The sequence below is a fragment of the Poecilia mexicana genome, unplaced genomic scaffold (genome assembly GCF_051168715.1).
Source record: "Poecilia mexicana isolate PSO_F unplaced genomic scaffold, ASM5116871v1 scaffold_8, whole genome shotgun sequence".
NCBI classification, from domain to species: domain Eukaryota; kingdom Metazoa; phylum Chordata; class Actinopteri; order Cyprinodontiformes; family Poeciliidae; genus Poecilia; species Poecilia mexicana.
The window spans coordinates 27,386,445-27,405,636 of NW_028263377.1; the positions used below are offsets into that span (position 1 = coordinate 27,386,445).

At 40.3% G+C, this 19,192-nt stretch overlaps 1 protein-coding gene and 1 long non-coding RNA gene across 3 annotated transcripts in view; one reads left to right on the plus strand and one right to left on the minus strand.

The window, feature by feature from the left end:
- The first annotated feature begins 638 nt into the window (after positions 1–638).
- Positions 639–19,192, plus strand: part of LOC106927116 (myosin-4-like) — a 27,269-nt gene continuing 8,715 nt past the window's right edge. The window contains exons 1-29 of the mRNA XM_088007809.1: positions 639–1,195; positions 3,649–3,792; positions 4,644–4,800; positions 4,961–4,988; positions 5,061–5,169; positions 5,424–5,516; positions 5,617–5,680; positions 5,764–5,862; positions 5,930–6,033; positions 6,107–6,245; positions 6,315–6,433; positions 7,155–7,304; positions 7,381–7,551; positions 7,622–7,928; positions 8,120–8,196; positions 11,831–11,887; positions 12,318–12,460; positions 12,542–12,665; positions 12,747–12,883; positions 14,333–14,588; positions 14,977–15,219; positions 15,295–15,471; positions 15,530–15,675; positions 15,771–15,861; positions 16,028–16,417; positions 17,472–17,598; positions 17,657–17,775; positions 18,640–18,836; positions 18,904–19,087. Coding sequence (XP_087863935.1) covers positions 992–1,195; positions 3,649–3,792; positions 4,644–4,800; positions 4,961–4,988; positions 5,061–5,169; positions 5,424–5,516; positions 5,617–5,680; positions 5,764–5,862; positions 5,930–6,033; positions 6,107–6,245; positions 6,315–6,433; positions 7,155–7,304; positions 7,381–7,551; positions 7,622–7,928; positions 8,120–8,196; positions 11,831–11,887; positions 12,318–12,460; positions 12,542–12,665; positions 12,747–12,883; positions 14,333–14,588; positions 14,977–15,219; positions 15,295–15,471; positions 15,530–15,675; positions 15,771–15,861; positions 16,028–16,417; positions 17,472–17,598; positions 17,657–17,775; positions 18,640–18,836; positions 18,904–19,087 — 4,356 coding nt within the window. The 5' untranslated portion in view covers positions 639–991. The remainder of the gene's footprint in view (positions 1,196–3,648; positions 3,793–4,643; positions 4,801–4,960; positions 4,989–5,060; positions 5,170–5,423; positions 5,517–5,616; positions 5,681–5,763; positions 5,863–5,929; positions 6,034–6,106; positions 6,246–6,314; positions 6,434–7,154; positions 7,305–7,380; positions 7,552–7,621; positions 7,929–8,119; positions 8,197–11,830; positions 11,888–12,317; positions 12,461–12,541; positions 12,666–12,746; positions 12,884–14,332; positions 14,589–14,976; positions 15,220–15,294; positions 15,472–15,529; positions 15,676–15,770; positions 15,862–16,027; positions 16,418–17,471; positions 17,599–17,656; positions 17,776–18,639; positions 18,837–18,903; positions 19,088–19,192) is intronic.
- The window catches only part of LOC148158169 (uncharacterized), a 3,147-nt gene continuing 1,815 nt past the window's right edge, over positions 17,861–19,192 (minus strand). The window contains exons 2-3 of one of the 2 annotated variants that reach the window (XR_015763958.1): positions 19,157–19,192; positions 17,861–19,057 (exon numbers count right to left, since the gene is read on the minus strand). The exon at positions 19,157–19,192 is cut by the window's right edge and continues 1,207 nt beyond it. This is a non-coding gene — a long non-coding RNA (uncharacterized LOC148158169). The other variant, XR_015763957.1, reaches the window with a different exon arrangement.

The window sequence follows — 19,192 nt, forward strand, 5'->3', positions numbered from 1 at the left end:
AGTTAAACCAGTCAGCCCAGTTAGACCAGTTAAGCCAGTCAGCCCAGTTAAACCAGTCAGCCCAGTTAGACCAGTTAAACCAGTCAGCCCAGTTAAACCAGTCAGCCCAGTTAGACCAGTTAAACCAGTCAGCCCAGTTAAACCAGTCAGCCCAGTTAGACCAGTTAAGCCAGTCAGCCCAGTTAAACCAGTCAGCCCAGTTAGACCAGTTAAACCAGTCAGCCCAGTTAAACCAGTCAGCCCAGTTAGACCAGTTAAACCAGTCAGCCCAGTTAAACCAGTCTGCTCCGGATCTCTCCGTAGGAACCCCCTCATCGCAGATTAAGGTGACTGTTTTAATCTGAAGGATTTTGGTGAAATTAGAACATGTTTGATTTTAAACAGTTTTTTATTCATCGAGCTGCTAAGAAAAAACACAACAGCATTAAGAACCTGGAGAAACCTGACCTGTAATTCATCCGTCTGTTCATCTGTAAAATGATCAACAATTCCATTCACATTCCACTGAAACGGAAATCTGAACCAAACCACCTGCAGAAAACTGTAACTTTTATTTTGGCAGAAATAAAAAATTATTATTGGAGCAACATCTATAAAGTAGAGAATTTTAAATGTCTCCTCTTGTACTTTCAGTGATGGAGTCAGGAAAACCCAGATGGAGCAGCGCGCTGACTTTTTATTACTTTTTAAACCTGACTTTCCTTGGCATCTAAAGCTAAATATATCTGCGCTGCTTGTGGGTCCCTGATCCGTCCTGAGCAGCAGGTCTGTAACTCTACCGGCGGAAGCGAAGGAACGGCCGCGAGGTGAAGGACGGAGCTGCGTATAAAACGGACGGACGTCTGTCCCGTTCCTGCACTCTGCAGCGACTCCTGCAGCGTTCTGGAAACCCGTCCCAGTCCGACCCGCCGCCGAGGCCACGGTGAGTTCACCGCAGTTCTTCATTCATAAACTAAAGTATCCGTGTTGTGTTTGAGTCCCACTGGGAGAAATGAGCTCCGATGGGGAAATGGCGGTGTTCGGGCCCGCGGCCCAGTTCCTGCGGAAGTCTGAGAAGGAGCGAGCCGAGGCTCAGAACCGGCCGTTCGACAGCAAGACGGCGTGCTTCGTGAGCGACGCCACAGAGCTCTACGTGAAGGCGGAGGTCCAGGACCGGTCCGAGGGCGGAGTCACCGTGAAGACCGCCGATGATCGGGTAGGTCAGGGGTGTCAAACTCGACTTCACCGAGGGCCACTTCAGCATAGTGGCCCCCCTCCACGGGCCACATTGACGGTACAAATCAGGAGGGCATCCCTGCTAAAACACCCCAGACAAAAGGTTGACTTCCCTCATTCAGTTCTGTAGAGGCTTATAATGAGTCAATGGTCCAGGTGAGTTAGAGAAGGAACCATCTAAAGCTGCAGATGGTAGCTCTGGAAAACAGCCCCAGCATAAATGTATAAAATACAATGTTAAAAATAAATTAAACACCTCATATTGTTAAATAACTGATTTTATGTATTGAAGTTTTAAATATTACATTTCAGTTTCCATGGATGTAAAATTACTGCTCAGTTTAAAAATTACAATATTTAAATCAGTGTTTAAAGCAAACAAATAATAATAAAAAGTTTTGATGTTAACTCTCAACTTCAAACTTTTTTTTATTTCACAGCCAACATGTATTTCACATAACAACAAAACAATGAGGTGATGTTTGCCTTGAACTTAAAGCTGATCCTCTTCACCCCGACACAGAGGTCCGTTAGCCGAGTATTTTCCGTATTTAACCGGTTATTTTTTTAAACGACCAGAAAATTTAAAGCCCGTCGGTCATTTGACAGGTTCTAATTAACACCCTTGACTGGTTCACATGGGCAGACATTATAGACTTTACGCAAAGATTTAGTCTCAGAGGCAACTGAAATCAATTAATTAAAAAAATCCTTTCTGAATATCATCTCATGGTCTCTGAACTAAATGCGTCTTTCTGACCGGAGCTGACGGCGAGTTGAAGAGTTATGGACCGGACGCTTTGGAGCGTCTGGTTAGGAAGCGCATTACAAGCCTTTGGTTGAAACGGCCGTTAAATTCAAGTCTCCATTACAGACCAGAGAAAGCTAAAGAGAATAAAACGTTGTGTTAATCCATTTGAGGAGCCGGTAGTTTGTCTTGAGGAAATAAATGACGATGCAAAAGTTAATTAGACTAACATGCGCAGTCCGCTGCTCAACCACTGCGGACTGCGAAGACTGAGGAACCGCTGGGAGAAACTCATCCAGTGGATTTAACAAATGGAGCCTTCTGGGTGGAAGTTACCCAGGAGAGCGGCGCTCTGGAGGAGCTGCAGACGTAACATCTGTCCGTTTGGGAGAAGCGAAACCACGCAAAAAAAAATAAAATAAATAAAAATCCTGGTAGAAGCGCACACCGAACCTCACAGGGTAAAACACTCACAGAGTTCAGTTGATCTGTTTGGATCAGGCAGATCCAACTGACTGATGAATTAGCGCAGATTTTTCTGCAGATGGGAACCAGGAGGAAGTTGTTCAGACCCCAGCGGGTGAAGTGATGCTAATTTAAGTGAAGTCGCTTAATTTAATGTATTAAAAGTTATTGGGGCCTCAGTTTTTGTCACTACGAGAAAAATTTAGATACATTTATCTGCTTAATCTGTGATGGGATCTGGTTTCACGGTGAATATTAACTAAACCGCATAAAATGCGACTAAATAGCCGATGTTAATATGATTGTAATTTCACAGATAAAAATAATACATGACCGATTTTATTTATTTTATTTTTTTTTTTATGTTGTCGGTCAAGATAACAGATAACAAAAAAAGTCTAGCGCCACCTGCCGCCCTGATACCAACTCACACATCTTCATTCACAGTCTTACTTGTAAATCGATGTTTCTTTTCTTGGACGTTTTGATGTTAGCTTGTCGATGTCTCAGTTTTATTTGCTGGGAAAATCAATAAGCAGCTTGAGGTGACTCTGCTGCTCTCTAGTGGCGAGAAGCCGTAATGTTGGCTGGTAATCGGAATGCATTGTGGGAGATGTAGTTTGTAGTCAATTCATGCTCAAAACCTATTTTAAGTCAATCATCGGCCTATAAAATGACATGGCGGGTCCCCCTAAATAATTTGGTGTTTTTTTTTGTTGTTTTTATTTTTATTTACAAAAAACTGCTGAAAATTTTAATATAATGTGTTTAATGAGTTTAAAGAAATAATCATACAAAATAATATTTTCAATTCAAAAAAGGCCTTTAAACGTTCTCACCTGGTCTCACGTTCTCACCTGGTCTCATGTTCTCACCTGGTCTCACGTTCTCACCTGGTCTCACGTTCTCACCTGGTCTCACGTTCTCACCTGGTCTCACGTTCTCACCTGGTCTCACGTTCTCACCTGGTCTCACGTTCTCACCTGGTCTCACGTTCTCACCTGGTCTCACGTTCTCACCTGGTCTCACGTTCTCACCTGGTCTCACGTTCTCACCTGGTCTCACGTTCTCACCTGGTCTCACGTTCTCACCTGGTCTCACGTTCTCACCTGGTCTCACGTTCTCACCTGGTCTCATGTTCTCACCTGGTCTCACATTCTCACCTGGTCTCACGTTCTCACCTGGTCTCACGTTCTCACCTGGTCTACCTTCCTCTGCAGACGTTAACGGTGAGGGAGGACCAGGTGTTTCCAATGAACCCCCCAAAGTTTGATAAGATTGAGGACATGGTGATGATGACGCACCTGCATGAGCCGGCCGTCCTGTTCAACCTGAAGGAGCGATACGCCGCCTGGATGATCTACGTAAGCATGAAACTCGTCGACTCTTCAGAAACGTCCCCTGCTCAGTTTAAACCAAATTTACCTGCAAACGTTGAAGGAAGGAGAACTGTTAGTGAGGAAAGGTGATTTAAATGTTGTGTTTTAATGTACAGCACTTTGTATCAGCTGTGGTTGTTTTAAAGTGCTTTATAAATAAAGTTGGTGTGGTTTTAGACATAACTTTTATCTGTTCAGCTCTGAAAGCTGCTAAATTTAAAACCTACAGAAAATTAGAAAATACTTATAGAAACATGTAAATATGACAGAAATAGAATTAACTGGTTTTTAATCTGTCCATATAATTATATAATAGGACCACATGTTTCTCTATATACACTGAACTTTGTGGGTTTCTTTTGTAAAATGCCTTTTTTAAAGTAACTATAGCAGAATGTGCAGCATTAATTTCTATTCAGTTCATCTTTATGGGATTTACATTTTACATTTTATATTGTCTCATATATCATCATATCATTCTGCATAATATCGTGTCATATATGTTATTTAATATATTGTATCGTATTGTATCGTATTGTGTTGCATTTTATCGATTCCCAATATGGATTACATCATATCATGTTAAAGGCTAAAATGACACCAAGAAACAAGAATTTAAGTTAAAAACTGTATAAAATATTTCTGAAGAAACACAAAATGTTTGAAAATAAAACCTTCAACTAATAAAAATGCACAGAAAGAATCTGTAAATATCTCCAAAAGTTAGATAAAATGTTATTCACAGCAACATGCTGTTAATTTAAGATCTTTGTTAAATGTGAAAGTGATTCTGTAATTTGTAGATTGTAATCAGATTACCTTTGGTTTCGGTGCAGACATACTCTGGGCTCTTCTGTGTGACCGTCAACCCGTACAAATGGCTGCCGGTCTACAACCCGGAGGTGGTCCGGGCCTACAGGGGCAAGAAGAGGATGGAGGTCCCGCCGCACATCTTCGCCCTCTCTGACAACGCCTACCAGTTCATGCTCACCGGTGAGCGCACACACACACCGACACACACACACACACACACACAGACACACACACACAGACACTCACACACACACACACACACACACACACACACATACGCCTACACACACACACACACACACACAAACACTCGTGGCTCATCCCTCTCCTCTGTCTGCAGATCGGGTCAATCAGTCCATCCTCATCACGTAAGTTGAGTAAAAACTGTTTGTTTTTCTGTTTTTGATAGAAAAACTTTAAAAGTCGATTTTTTTCCTCAGTGGAGAATCTGGTGCCGGGAAAACCGTCAACACCAAACGTGTCATTCAGTACTTTGCAACGATCGCCGTGGCAACAGACAAGAAAAAGGAGAGCAGCAGCAAAATGGAGGTGAGCGCGCTCAGCGGCTGTCCTTCTGTTTTCATGGGCGCGGGCCCAGTGGGCCCCGCTGGGGGGTTCATATAATGTTTGATCCCATCTTTACGTTTGATGAGGATGTTAGCGCTGCTATCAAAGCCTCCAGCTGAGGACCTTTGACATGATCAAATCTTTTATTAAAATATTTGTACTTCAGTGATTTGGGTTGTTGGGGAATTGCCAAGTATGTCTTGGTTTTCATTATTTTATTATGTTTTGGTCATCAGGGGACTCTGGAGGATCAGATCATCCAGGCCAACCCGCTGCTGGAAGCGTTTGGGAACGCCAAGACCGTGAGGAACGACAACTCGTCTCGCTTCGTGAGTCGGCCTGCCGGCTTCGCTTCGATAAGATGATCGATAAGATGATCGATAAGATGATCGATTAGGATCGGCTGCAGATAACTGGCTCTGTTTGTAGGGTAAGTTCATCCGGATCCACTTCGGAGCCACTGGGAAGCTGGCATCTGCAGACATCGAAACGTGTGAGTTTAAATAAGGATGGATTTAAATTCATTTCGCTGCTATGCTGCAGAAAGTTTTAATGATTTTTACTTTTTCCTAACAGATCTGCTGGAGAAGTCCAGAGTGACGTTTCAGCTGTCGGCTGAGCGCAGCTACCACATATTCTATCAGCTCACATGCAACCAGAAACCTGAACTCATCGGTAACCTCATTATTTCCCTCTTTGTTTATCATTTAGTCAAACATGAACTGGATTTGTTATTCTGCAGATCTGCTTCTGATCACCACCAACCCGTATGACTTTGCCTTCATCAGTCAGGGGGAAATCAGCGTGAAAAGCATCAACGATGCTGAGGAGCTTGTGGCAACGGATGTGAGTGGATTCTGTAGAAACCGGCGGCTCTTCCCTGTTAGCAGCTTCTACCTTTTTATTTCTGCAAACGCAGGAAGCCTTCGACATCCTGGGCTTCCTGCCTGATGAGAAAGCGTCCGCCTACAAGCTGACCGGCGCCGTTATGCATTACGGCAACATGAAGTTCAAGCAGAAGCAGCGGGAGGAGCAGGCGGAGCCGGACGGCACCGAAGGTGGAGCCGGTGATGGGCGGTGTGCGGCCGGCCGCATGCAGAGACGTGCTAACGCTTCTGTCTCTGCAGAGGCTGATAAAGCTGCCTACCTGATGGGCCTGAACTCTGCCGACCTCCTGAAGAACCTCTGCTATCCCAGGGTGAAGGTCGGGAATGAGTTCGTGACCAAAGGTCAAAACGTGCAGCAGGTATCAGAGAAACTGGTGTTTCATGAGGCCAAGCATTTCACATCCTGTCATGAACACAGTTCCAGATGTTGATCAGGTCTTAGTTCCAGGTAATGACTGCAGAGGTTTTCATTTGAGCATTTTCTGATTCACATCAGGGACAAAATGATGCATGAAGGCTGAAATGAAAGAATATCTGCCCAGCAGGACCCACATCTGTTCATGGCTCCACTGTGGAATATAACTCAAATTCACAAACTTGCAGATTTCTCAGTAGCTCATATATAAAATATTAAAAATAAACATGTAGCCGCAATGCTACATGACACGCCACGGCGTTTGCATAGCAGCCAATCCCAGAGCACCACTGCTGTTTCCTGGGCCCTGATTGGCTGAACCTCAGAGCTGACATCAGGAAATCTGTGACATCATCACTAAAACCAGAGAGTGCCTGACCTCAGTCCAAACGTCGATACAGTAACCGAGTTTTCACCATTTTTTTAAAGCGTCACATTAAACATTCAAAATAACCTCCTAAGTTTTGTAAAAATAAATTTGTAGTGTTTTATTATGAGTTTGCCTTAAAAATATCATTCATACTGATGGTATCTAAACCTCCAGAACATTTTTCATCCCTGCTGTGATTTAATTCTCAGTAGTTTTACATCATTTTTTCACTCATTTATCATAATGAAGCTTTTTCTGTCATTAAACGTGCGGTGAGCCGTCTGTCCGTCTGCAGGTCTACAACGCCATCGGCGCTCTGGCCAAGTCGGTGTATGAGAAAATGTTTCTGTGGATGGTCCTGCGCATCAACCAGCAGCTGGACACCAAGCAGTCCAGACAGCATTTCATCGGCGTCCTGGACATCGCTGGCTTTGAGATCTTTGATGTAGCGTCTCGGATCTGTTCGTATGTCTCCAGGAATGTTAATTAATGCAAATGTAATCTTTATTCTCTGTGTTCAGTACAACAGCATGGAGCAGCTGTGCATAAACTTCACCAACGAAAAGCTGCAGCAGTTCTTCAACCACCACATGTTTGTGCTGGAGCAGGAGGAGTATAAGAAGGAGGGCATCGAGTGGGAGTTCATCGACTTTGGGATGGACCTGGCAGCCTGCATTGAGCTCATTGAGAAGGTAGCAGCCAATCACAGCCGCTCCTGCAGACCGCTGTATCGTGATGCTGACGGGAGGTTTTGTCTCCAAGCCCATGGGAATCTTCTCCATCCTGGAAGAGGAGTGCATGTTCCCCAAATCATCCGACACTTCCTTCAAGAACAAACTGTACGACCAACATCTGGGCAAGAACAGCTGCTTCCTGAAGCCCAAAGCGGTGAAAGGGAAGCCGGAGGCGCACTTCACGCTGGTGCACTACGCCGGGAACGTGGACTACAACATCAGCGGCTGGCTGGAGAAGAACAAAGACCCGCTCAACGAGTCCGTGGTCCAGCTCTACCAGAAGTCCTCCAACAAAACCTTGGCGATGCTGTACGCCAGCTTCTCTGGAGCCGAAGGCACGAAGTTCTTCACTCATTTACGTTCCTCGTGCCACGGATACTAACTTCACTAGAGCTAACAACGTGACACAGGAAACATTTCCACTAACTGAGAGAGTAGAACCTTTATTCTCTGGCTAAAGACTGGCTGGAACTGCAGCGTATTTGGGGAATATCAACAGTTTATTTGATATTTGTCATCACTGCAGATTCAGCCGCCGCCGGATCCAAGAAGGGATCCAAGAAGAAAGGAGCGTCTTTCCAAACCGTGTCCGCTCTGTTCAGGGTAGCAACGTTCCCAACCGATCGGCTCTGGGCACCAGCATGAAGCTTAAATCTGAAACTTAAATCTGAAACTTAAATCTGAAACTTAAAAACCTAAATCTGAAACCTAAATCTGAAACCTAAATCTGAAACTCAAATCTGAAACTTAAATCTGAAACCTAAATCTGAAACTTAAATCTGAAACTTAAAAACCTAAATCTGAAACTTAAATCTGAAACTTGAAAACCTAAATCTGAAACTTAAATCTGAAACTTGAAAACCTAAATCTGAAACCTAAATCTGAAACTTAAAAACCTAAATCTGAAACTTAAATCTGAAACTTAAATCTGAAACCTAAATCTGAAACTTAAATCTGAAACCTAAATCTGAAACTCAAATCTGAAACTTAAATCTGAAACTTAAATCTGAAACCTAAATCTGAAACTTAAATCTGAAACTTAAAAACCTAAATCTGAAACTTAAATCTGAAACTTAAATCTGAAACCTAAATCTGAAACTTAAATCTGAAACCTAAATCTGAAACTTAAATCTGAAACTTAAATCTGAAACCTAAATCTGAAACTTAAATCTGAAACCTAAATCTGAAACCTAAATCTGAAACCTAAATCTGAAACTCAAATCTGAAACTTAAATCTGAAACTTAAATCTGAAACCTAAATCTGAAACTTAAATCTGAAACTTAAAAACCTAAATCTGAAACTTAAATCTGAAACTTGAAAACCTAAATCTGAAACCTAAATCTGAAACTTAAAAACCTAAATCTGAAACTTAAATCTGAAACTTAAATCTGAAACCTAAATCTGAAACTTAAAAACCTAAATCTGAAACTTAAATCTGAAACTTAAATCTGAAACCTAAATCTGAAACCTAAATCTGAAACTTAAATCTGAAACTTAAATCTGAAACTTAAATCTGAAACCTAAATCTGAAACCTAAATCTGAAACCTAAATCTGAAACTTAAATCTGAAACTTAAATCTGAAACTTAAATCTGAAACTTAAATCTGAAACTTAAAAACCTAAATCTGAAACCTAAATCTGAAACCTAAATCTGAAACCTAAATCTGAAACTTAAATCTGAAACTTAAATCTGAAACTTAAAAACCTAAATCTGAAACCTAAATCTGAAACTTAAATCTGAAACTTAAAAACCTAAATCTGAAACTTAAATCTGAAACTTGAAAACCTAAATCTGAAACCTAAATCTGAAACTTAAATCTGAAACTTAAATCTGAAACCTAAATCTGAAACCTAAATCTGAAACCTAAATCTGAAACCTAAATCTGAAACCTAAATCTGAAACTTAAATCTGAAACTTAAAAACCTAAATCTGAAACTTAAATCTGAAACTTAAATCTGAAACTTAAATCTGAAACTTAAAAACCTAAATCTGAAACCTAAATCTGAAACCTAAATCTGAAACTTAAATCTGAAACTTAAAAATCTAAATCTGAAACCTAAATCTGAAACTTAAATCTGAAACTTAAATCTGAAACTTAAAAACCCAAATCTGAAACTTAAATCTGAAACTTAAATCTGAAACCTAAATCTGAAACCTAAATCTGAAACTTAAATCTGAAACTTAAATCTGAAACTTAAATCTGAAACCTAAATCTGAAACTTAAATCTGAAACCTAAATCTGAAACCTAAATCTGAAACTTAAATCTGAAACTTAAATCTGAAACTTAAATCTGAAACCTAAATCTGAAACTTAAATCTGAAACTTAAAAACCTAAATCTGAAACTTAAATCTGAAACTTAAATCTGAAACTTAAATCTGAAACTTAAAAACCTAAATCTGAAACCTAAATCTGAAACCTAAATCTGAAACTTAAATCTGAAACTTAAAAATCTAAATCTGAAACCTAAATCTGAAACTTAAATCTGAAACTTAAATCTGAAACTTAAAAACCCAAATCTGAAACTTAAATCTGAAACTTAAATCTGAAACCTAAATCTGAAACCTAAATCTGAAACTTAAATCTGAAACTTAAATCTGAAACTTAAATCTGAAACCTAAATCTGAAACTTAAATCTGAAACCTAAATCTGAAACCTAAATCTGAAACTTAAATCTGAAACTTAAATCTGAAACTTAAATCTGAAACCTAAATCTGAAACTTAAATCTGAAACTTAAATCTGAAACTTAAAAACCCAAATCTGAAACTTAAATCTGAAACTTAAATCTGAAACCTAAATCTGAAACCTAAATCTGAAACTTAAATCTGAAACTTAAATCTGAAACTTAAATCTGAAACCTAAATCTGAAACTTAAATCTGAAACCTAAATCTGAAACCTAAATCTGAAACTTAAATCTGAAACTTAAATCTGAAACTTAAATCTGAAACCTAAATCTGAAACTTAAATCTGAAACTTAAAAACCTAAATCTGAAACTTAAATCTGAAACTTGAAAACCTAAATCTGAAACCTAAATCTGAAACTTAAATCTGAAACTTAAATCTGAAACCTAAATCTGAAACCTAAATCTGAAACCTAAATCTGAAACCTAAATCTGAAACCTAAATCTGAAACTTAAATCTGAAACTTAAAAACCTAAATCTGAAACTTAAATCTGAAACTTAAATCTGAAACTTAAATCTGAAACTTAAAAACCTAAATCTGAAACCTAAATCTGAAACCTAAATCTGAAACTTAAATCTGAAACTTAAAAATCTAAATCTGAAACCTAAATCTGAAACTTAAATCTGAAACTTAAATCTGAAACTTAAAAACCCAAATCTGAAACTTAAATCTGAAACTTAAATCTGAAACCTAAATCTGAAACCTAAATCTGAAACTTAAATCTGAAACTTAAATCTGAAACTTAAATCTGAAACCTAAATCTGAAACTTAAATCTGAAACCTAAATCTGAAACTTAAATCTGAAACCTAAATCTGAAACTTAAATCTGAAACCTAAATCTGAAACTTAAATCTGAAACTTAAATCTGAAACCTAAATCTGAAACTTAAATCTGAAACCTAAATCTGAAACTTAAATCTGAAACTTAAATCTGAAACTTAAATCTGAAACCTAAATCTGAAACCTAAATCTGAAACCTAAATCTGAAACTTAAATCTGAAACCTAAATCTGAAACCTAAATCTGAAACCTAAATCTGAAACTTAAATCTGAAACCTAAATCTGAAACTTAAATATGAAACTTAAATATGAAACTTAAATCTGAAACCTAAATCTGAAACCTAAATCTGAAACCTAAATCTGAAACTTAAATCTGAAACCTAAATCTGAAACTTAAATCTGAAACCTAAATCTGAAACTTAAATCTGAAACTTAAATCTGAAACCTAAATCTGAAACTTAAATCTGAAACCTAAATCTGAAACCTAAATCTGAAACTTAAATCTGAAACCTAAATCTGAAACTTAAATCTGAAACCTAAATCTGAAACTTAAATCTGAAACCTAAATCTGAAACTTAAATATGAAACTTAAATCTGAAACCTAAATCTGAAACCTAAATCTGAAACTTAAATATGAAACTTAAATCTGAAACCTAAATCTGAAACCTAAATCTGAAACCTAAATCTGGAACTTAAAAACCTAAATCTGGAACTTAAAAACCTAAATCTGGAACTTGAGCCAGTTTCCAGTTCTAACTCCCGTCTCCCGACAGGAGATCCTGGGGAAGCTCATGACCAACCTGAGAACCACTCATCCACACTTCTCATTAGTTTGCACTTTGAGCACATTATAATGTCACTATGGCTGGAATGAATGAAATCTGATCTTAATCTGTGTGACGTGTGTCAAACTCAAGGCTCGGGGGCCAGATCCGGCCCGCCACAGCTCTTTATGAGGCCCTGCAGACTCTGGACAGACAAACAGAAAACAGTTTAAATATTATTTAATCAATCAAATCAAAGCAGCTTTTATTCTGCCAAATGACCTCAATGAGAAAAAAGTTAAACGTTATTTAACTTTGAGAGGAAACATTTTTATTAGTGGACAGTTTATACATTTTGACACAACTGGTCGTTTGAGTACAGTCATGATTTTTGTGGACCAAAAATGAAATTCAGTTAATTATAAATTTTTTAAATACCATGTAGATGGTGCGATGTAAATAAAGTGGATGGTAGTTTCTCCCAGTCGGAAGTGAGGAAATGATCGTCTGTGTAAAATCAGGTGAGATGGAGAACCAGCTGGTTATTCACCAGCTGCGCTGCAACGGCGTCCTGGAAGGGATCCGCATCTGCAGGAAAGGATTCCCAAGCAGGATCCTGTACGGAGATTTCAAACAGAGGTCAGTTAACATCTAAGCACTGATTAAGGTCAACACATACAGAAAACTCCTCCTCTTCCTCCCTCCTTCCTCCTCCTCCAGGTACAGGATCCTTAATCCCAGCGCCGTTCCTGAGGGTCAGTTCATGGATAACAAAAAGGCTGCAGAGAAGCTGCTGAGCTCCATCGATGTGGATCACACCCAGTACAAGTTTGGACACACCAAGGTTTGTGTTTCCACCTGTTTCCGAATAAAGACACTGCAACGCGGTAACTAAGCAACCGGACGTGATGCTGCGTGACTCCAGGTGTTCTTCAAAGCCGGCCTGCTGGGCGCCTTGGAGGAGATGAGAGACGAGCGTTTGGCGCAGGTGGTGATGTCCGTCCAGGCTCTGTGCCGCCGCTTCCTCGTCCGGATGGAGTATCAGAAGATGATGGCCAGGAAGTAAACACCTAAACACACAACATGTTCACACAGGAAGCAACACGCAGACTCAGACAAACACCCAGCAGTTAGTGCGTAAAAACTGAAACGAAAAGTTTCAGCCTGGACTTGGAAAACCTCCTGCTGGTCAGAGAGATTATTGACAGAAACGACTGAAGGTAGGAAATGTTTTGAAAGAAAAATCAGCTGTAAGCAGTATGAATGAATCAAACTCTGCATGTTGGGCAGATTTTATTAATGCAAGACTCCTGGACATGCACTGCATTAATTTATCACTTGGTAAAGTGAAAATTCTTTATTTGTTTTTATATAAAACATTTTGCTTTATTTTTTTTTAGCCTTGGATTTTACAAACCAATGAAGGAGGTAGCAGGCTGGGAGAACCAGAATAATAAAATGTCAATATCTACACTTTATTATTTAATAATAAAAGAGTAAAAGGCTATACCTTTTACATTTCCAAAAGAAGCCTATGTAATTCAGTGATAAAGCTAAGTATCTTCAGTTTTCATATTTTAGGTTTAACACAATTTATTTATATTTCTTTGAAACAGAAACTGTTATTTATTTGAAACAAATGAGGTCTATGTGGTAAAATTTCCCTAAATATGTTTCTAAATATGGTCTGTGTGTTTACAGCCATTTTATCTAAAACTACCTAATTATAATTAAAGCCTGTAAAATATGAAACCAATGTAGAAATTCACCAGCACACAAAGTTAAAATAGATTTTGGAAAATTAGGTTAGCTCGTTATCTGTAGTACGAGTAGGCTAATGTCAAGCTGGAAGCTTAGTGGTTAGCTAGCTTAGCTTAGCATAAAAACTGGAGGTTAGCATGCAGCTACAGCTAACTTCATTGTGTTGATTTCAAGACTCACTAAATAAAAATTAACAGTTTATTTATTAATGCTTTATATTTTCTGCTAACAAATTAGCGCCACAAGTTTAGGCTGTAAACATGTTTAGCTATTTACTGTTATCACATGTTCATGTTATACTTGTTGATTCCATCACTGATTACTGCGCAAAGCATCAAAAGTAAATAAATTATACTCCCACTGGAAGCAGGGTCTCTGCGTTACCGACAGCTAGCAGCTAGCGCTTTTAGGTTAGCTTGGCTTAGCTTGAAGGCTAAAGCTGGAGGTTTTCTGGGTGGATTTCTATTAGTTTCTGTGGGATTTGCTTCATGCACTGGAAACATTCTTCTGCATTAATGAGTCTGTTTATTGAAAATGTTTCTGCTTGTAAAATCTTCACAAAAGTCAATAAAATAACGTCCAGTTTAAAGATTTAACTAAAATACAGGAAAAACTGACAGATGTGAGTTCTCTTAAGATATTAAGTTACCTTTAAATTTAGATTTAAAAAGTAATTTCAAATGTGTTTAACCTCGTTAGTTATTAATATTTAAATATTATTCAGGATTCTCATTTAAGATGTCTGAACAGGGAGGCCATCTACACGCTGCAGTACAACCTGCGCTCCTTCATGAACGTAAAGCACTGGCCCTGGATGAAGCTGTACTTCAAGCTGAAGCCTCTCCTGAAGAGCGCCGAGGCCGAGAAGGAGATGGCTCAGATGAAAACCGACTTCACGAAGCTGAAGGAGGATCTGAGCCGATCGGAGAGCCGCAGGAAGGAGCTGGAGGAGAAAATGGTGTCGGTGGTGCAAGAAAAGAACGATCTCCTGCTGCAGGTCCAGGCGGTGAGCTCAGCACGTCAGGGCCACAGCATTTCAAAATAAAAGGATGAGAACATTTCAAAATAAAAGGATGACAACATTTCAAAATAAAAGGATGAGAGTAATTTAAAAAAGGCTGAGGATAAAGCCCCATTCTCAACTTTAAGTCATAAATTCTGACTTTACTCTTGTATTATTTTGACTTTTTCTCATAAATGATTTTATTATGAGAATAAACTTAGATTGTTCCGAGAACAAAATTGTACGAGAATAAAGTCATAAAATTCAGAGAATAAATTTGCATTATGACTTTATTTTTGCATTGTTTTGACTTTATTTTCTTAATATTATGACTCTTCTCATAATATTTTTTTTTATTTTTTCTACTTCCAAGTCACTAACTGTGTTTCAGGAAGCTGACAACCTGCTGGACGCAGAGGAGCGATGCGAAGGTCTCATCAAAAGCAAAATCCAGCTGGAAGCCAAACTGAAGGAGGCGACGGAGAGGCTGGAGGACGAGGAGGAGGTCAACGCCGAGCTGACGGCCAAGAAGAGGAAACTGGAGGACGAGTGCGCCGAGCTGAAGAGGGACATCGACGACCTGGAGCTGACCCTGGCCAAGGTGGAGAAGGAGAAACACGCCGTGGAGAACAAGGTTGGTGCAGAAACCTGAGCTGGACCAAACCCTGCAGGAAGACGATGACGCCGTCCCTCTGATCCTCGACTTCAGGTGAAAAATCTGACGGAGGAGCTCCAGAGTCAAGACGAAAACATGTCCAAGCTGTCCAAAGAGAAGAAAGCTCTGCAGGAAGTCCATCAGCAGGCGCTGGACGATCTGCAGTCCGAGGAGGACAAAGTCAATTCCCTGACCAAAGCTAAAACCAAGCTGGAGCAACAAGTAGACGATGTGAGTACCTCCGACCGCAGCGAAGGTCACCCAGGATTTAATCCACCTTAAAATACAGCTGGAAGGTTCTCTGGAGCAAGAGAAGAAGGTCCGGATGGATCTGGACAGAGCCAAGCGGAAGCTGGAGGCAGACCTGAAACTCGCTCAGGAATCCATCTTGGATCTGGAGAACGAGAAGCAGCAGCTGGACGAGAAGATGAAAAAGTAATTCAGATTAAATTTAATCTGATAAACAGAGAGTAAAGTCAAACTAAAATGTGGTTGTATGTTAAAACTGTGAAAATTGGTTCATTTCACAGAAAAGACTTTGAGTTATCACAGCTGCAGAGGAAGATAGAAGATGAGCAAGGAGTCAGCGGTCAGCTGCAGAAGAAGATAAAAGAGCTGCAGGTGAGGAAGAGGAAGAGCCGGCCTTCGCCGCTGCTCACAGTAAAACCCTGTGGCTAAATTAGACGCTGCTTTGGATGAGAAAGCTGTAAATAACTAACAGGTTTCTTGCATGAAGTCTTATGAAAACAGCAGGTCAGTTTCATCCTTCTGGAACTTTTCCCCAAAGGCTCGCATTGAGGAGCTGGAGGAGGAGACGGAGGCCGAGCGCTCGGCTCGAGCCAAAGTGGAAAAGCAGCGGTCGGACCTGTCGAGGGAGCTGGAGGAGACGGCCGAAAGGCTGGAGGAGGCCGCCGGCGCCGGCGCCGCTCAGCTGGAGGCCAGCAAGAAGCGAGAGGCCGAGTTCACCAAGCTGCGGCGCGATCTGGAGGAGTGTTCGCTGCAGCACGAAGCCACGGCCGCCGCGCTGCGGAAGAAGCACGCGGACAGCGTGGCCGAGATGGGAGACCAGCTGGACAACGTCCAGAGAGTCCGGCAGAAACTGGAGAAAGAGAAGAGCGAGCTGCGGCTGGAGGTGGACGACCTGTCCAGCAACATGGACACTCTGGCCAAAGCAAAGGTCAGAGGTCATCCTTAACACCTACCACAATGTTCTGCTGAAATTTGATTTCTGATCATTCATTTTACTGATTCAACCAGCGAGGTTTCTGTGTGAACGGTTTACGGTGGCAGGTCAGAGCAAATTTCCACCAAAAACTCAGGAAACTTTAGATCAACTTTAGATTAACTTTAGATCAACTTTAGATTAACTTTAGATCAACTTTAGATCAACTTTAGATCAACTTTAGATTAACTTTAGATCAACTATAGATCAACTATAGATCAACTTTAGATTAACTTTAGATCAACTATAGATCAACTTTAGATCAACTTTAGATTAACTTTAGATCAACTTTAGATCAACTATAGATCAACTATAGATCAACTTTAGATCAACTATAGATCAACTTTAGATCAGCTATAGGTCAACTATAGATCAACTTTAGATCAACTATAGATCAACTTTAGATCAACTATAGATCAACTTTAGATTAACTTTAGATTAACTTTAGATCAACTTTAGATCAACTTTAGATCAACTTTAGATCAACTATAGATCAACTATAGATCAACTTTAGATCAACTATAGATCAACTATAGATCAACTTTAGATCAACTATAGATCAACTATAGATCAACTTTAGATCAACTTTAGATCAACTATAGATCAACTTTAGATCAACTTTAGATCAACTATAGATCAACTTTAGATCAACTATAGATCAACTATAGATCAACTTTAGATCAACTATAGATCAACTTTAGATCAACTTTAGATCAACTATAGATCAACTATAGATCAACTTTAGATCAACTATAGATCAACTTTAGATCAACTTTAGATCAACTATAGATCAACTTTAGATCAACTTTAGATCAACTATAGATCAACTATAGATCAACTATAGATCAACTTTAGATCAACTTTAGATCAACTTTAGATCAACTATAGATCAACTTTAGATCAACTATAGATCAACTTTAGATCAACTTTAGATGATCCTCTGCTGTGGGAACGAAGCTTAACTTTCCACTCAGTCAACAGGAAAATAACTTTCCGTGTTTTCAAACAGGTTAATCTGGAGAAAATGTGCCATTCACTGGAAGATCAACTGAATGAAGCGAAAAGCAAAGAGGAGGAAAATCTGAGGCTCATCAACGATCTGTCGAGCCAGAGAGCTCGGCTGACAACGGAGCATGGTGAGGCTTTGTTAATCCCGCCAGATAATCTCAGATCCTGATCGGTTTTGCCCACCAGGTGAGATGTGTCGCCAGCTGGAGGAAAAGGAATCGCTGATGTCCCAGCTGAGCAGAGCAAAGCAAGGCTTCGTTCAGCAGATCGAGGAGCTGAAGAGACTTCATGAGGAAGAGGGGAAGGCAAGAGACTCCAGCTGTTCAGACTCAGGATCATTCACACATTTAACTAGCCCCAGATTACACCACACAACCTGGAATGAAAATGTTAGTCTCTCAACACCTTTATTGTTGTTTTCGAAGGGTGGCGAAGTTTTGACTGGCCACAATAAAACCATGAGCAGCTCCAGCATTTTCACTTATTTACAGATTGTGATGGTTTGGATTCTCAGCTTTCCAAAGACGCCAAACATTTGGAAATAAAAATAAGTTCTTTGCTACCGAGTGTTGTGTCCATTCATGACATTTTGGGTTATTTGTAATTTACAAGCACAATACAAGACAAATAGACTTGAGTTGCTTTGGCAGAAACAAAAATCCTCTTTTTTACCATTAAATATACAAATTATCCACCTATTTCTATCAGTTGTATTTATCTATTGCTTTTGATTAATTTAACTTGCTCATCTTTAGGTAAATAAAAATAAGAATCACTGTTGAGGTGTGAGCAGAGTATTATAGGCAGTGGTCACCAGCTGAGGCTCGTTAGCCATGGAGCTAACTTGGAGCTAACTCAAAGGAATCGAATCGCTTCTGAACGACAAAAACTCAGCAGGTCTGACTGAACTTCCTCCGATCATATAACCTGGAGTCGTCTTCTTCCCAGCAGTATCTTCAGTTTTTCTTTTGAGTGATCTGGTTTCAAGCCACTTATCCAATCCTTTGGTAAGCTAGCTGCTGCGTTGCACTTTGAGCTAACGCCACCACAAACAGTCATTTACGTGCAGTACCTTACTGACCACTAGGGGGTACCGTGGACCACGGTTTGAGAAAGACTGACTCGTTTGTATCGTGGCGTTGTAATAGTGTTAGTCTCTGTGTCCTCAGGCGAAGAACGCCCTGGCTCACAGTCTGCTGTCGGCGCGTCACGACTGCGAGCTGCTGAGGGAGCAGTACGAGGAGGAGCAGGAGGCCAAGGCCGAGCTGCACTGCTGCCTGTCCAAGGCCAACAGCGAGGTCGCCCAGTGGAGGAACAAGTACGAGAGCGACGCCATCCAGCGGACCGAGGAGCTGGAGGAGGCCAAGTAGGACAGCGTCCCAGAGCTTCGCCTCAGCGGCTTCAGAGGAGAGTCTGACGGTGTTTCTGCACAGGAAACGCTTAGCGCTGCGCCTGCAGGACGCAGAGGAAGCAGTGGAGGCCGTCAACTCCAAATGCTCTTCTCTGGAGAAAACCAAGCAGCGTCTGCAGGGCGAGGTGGAGGACCTGATGATGGAGGTGGAGCGGTCCAATGCTGCTGCTGCTGCTCTGGACAAGAAGCAGAGAAACTTTGACAAGGTCTGATCACACACAGCAAGCCAAGCAATTAATCAATTAGTCACATCGTAAATTAAACTCCATAATTACCATTAGCATGATTTATCCTTTTTTCTTTCTACCAAA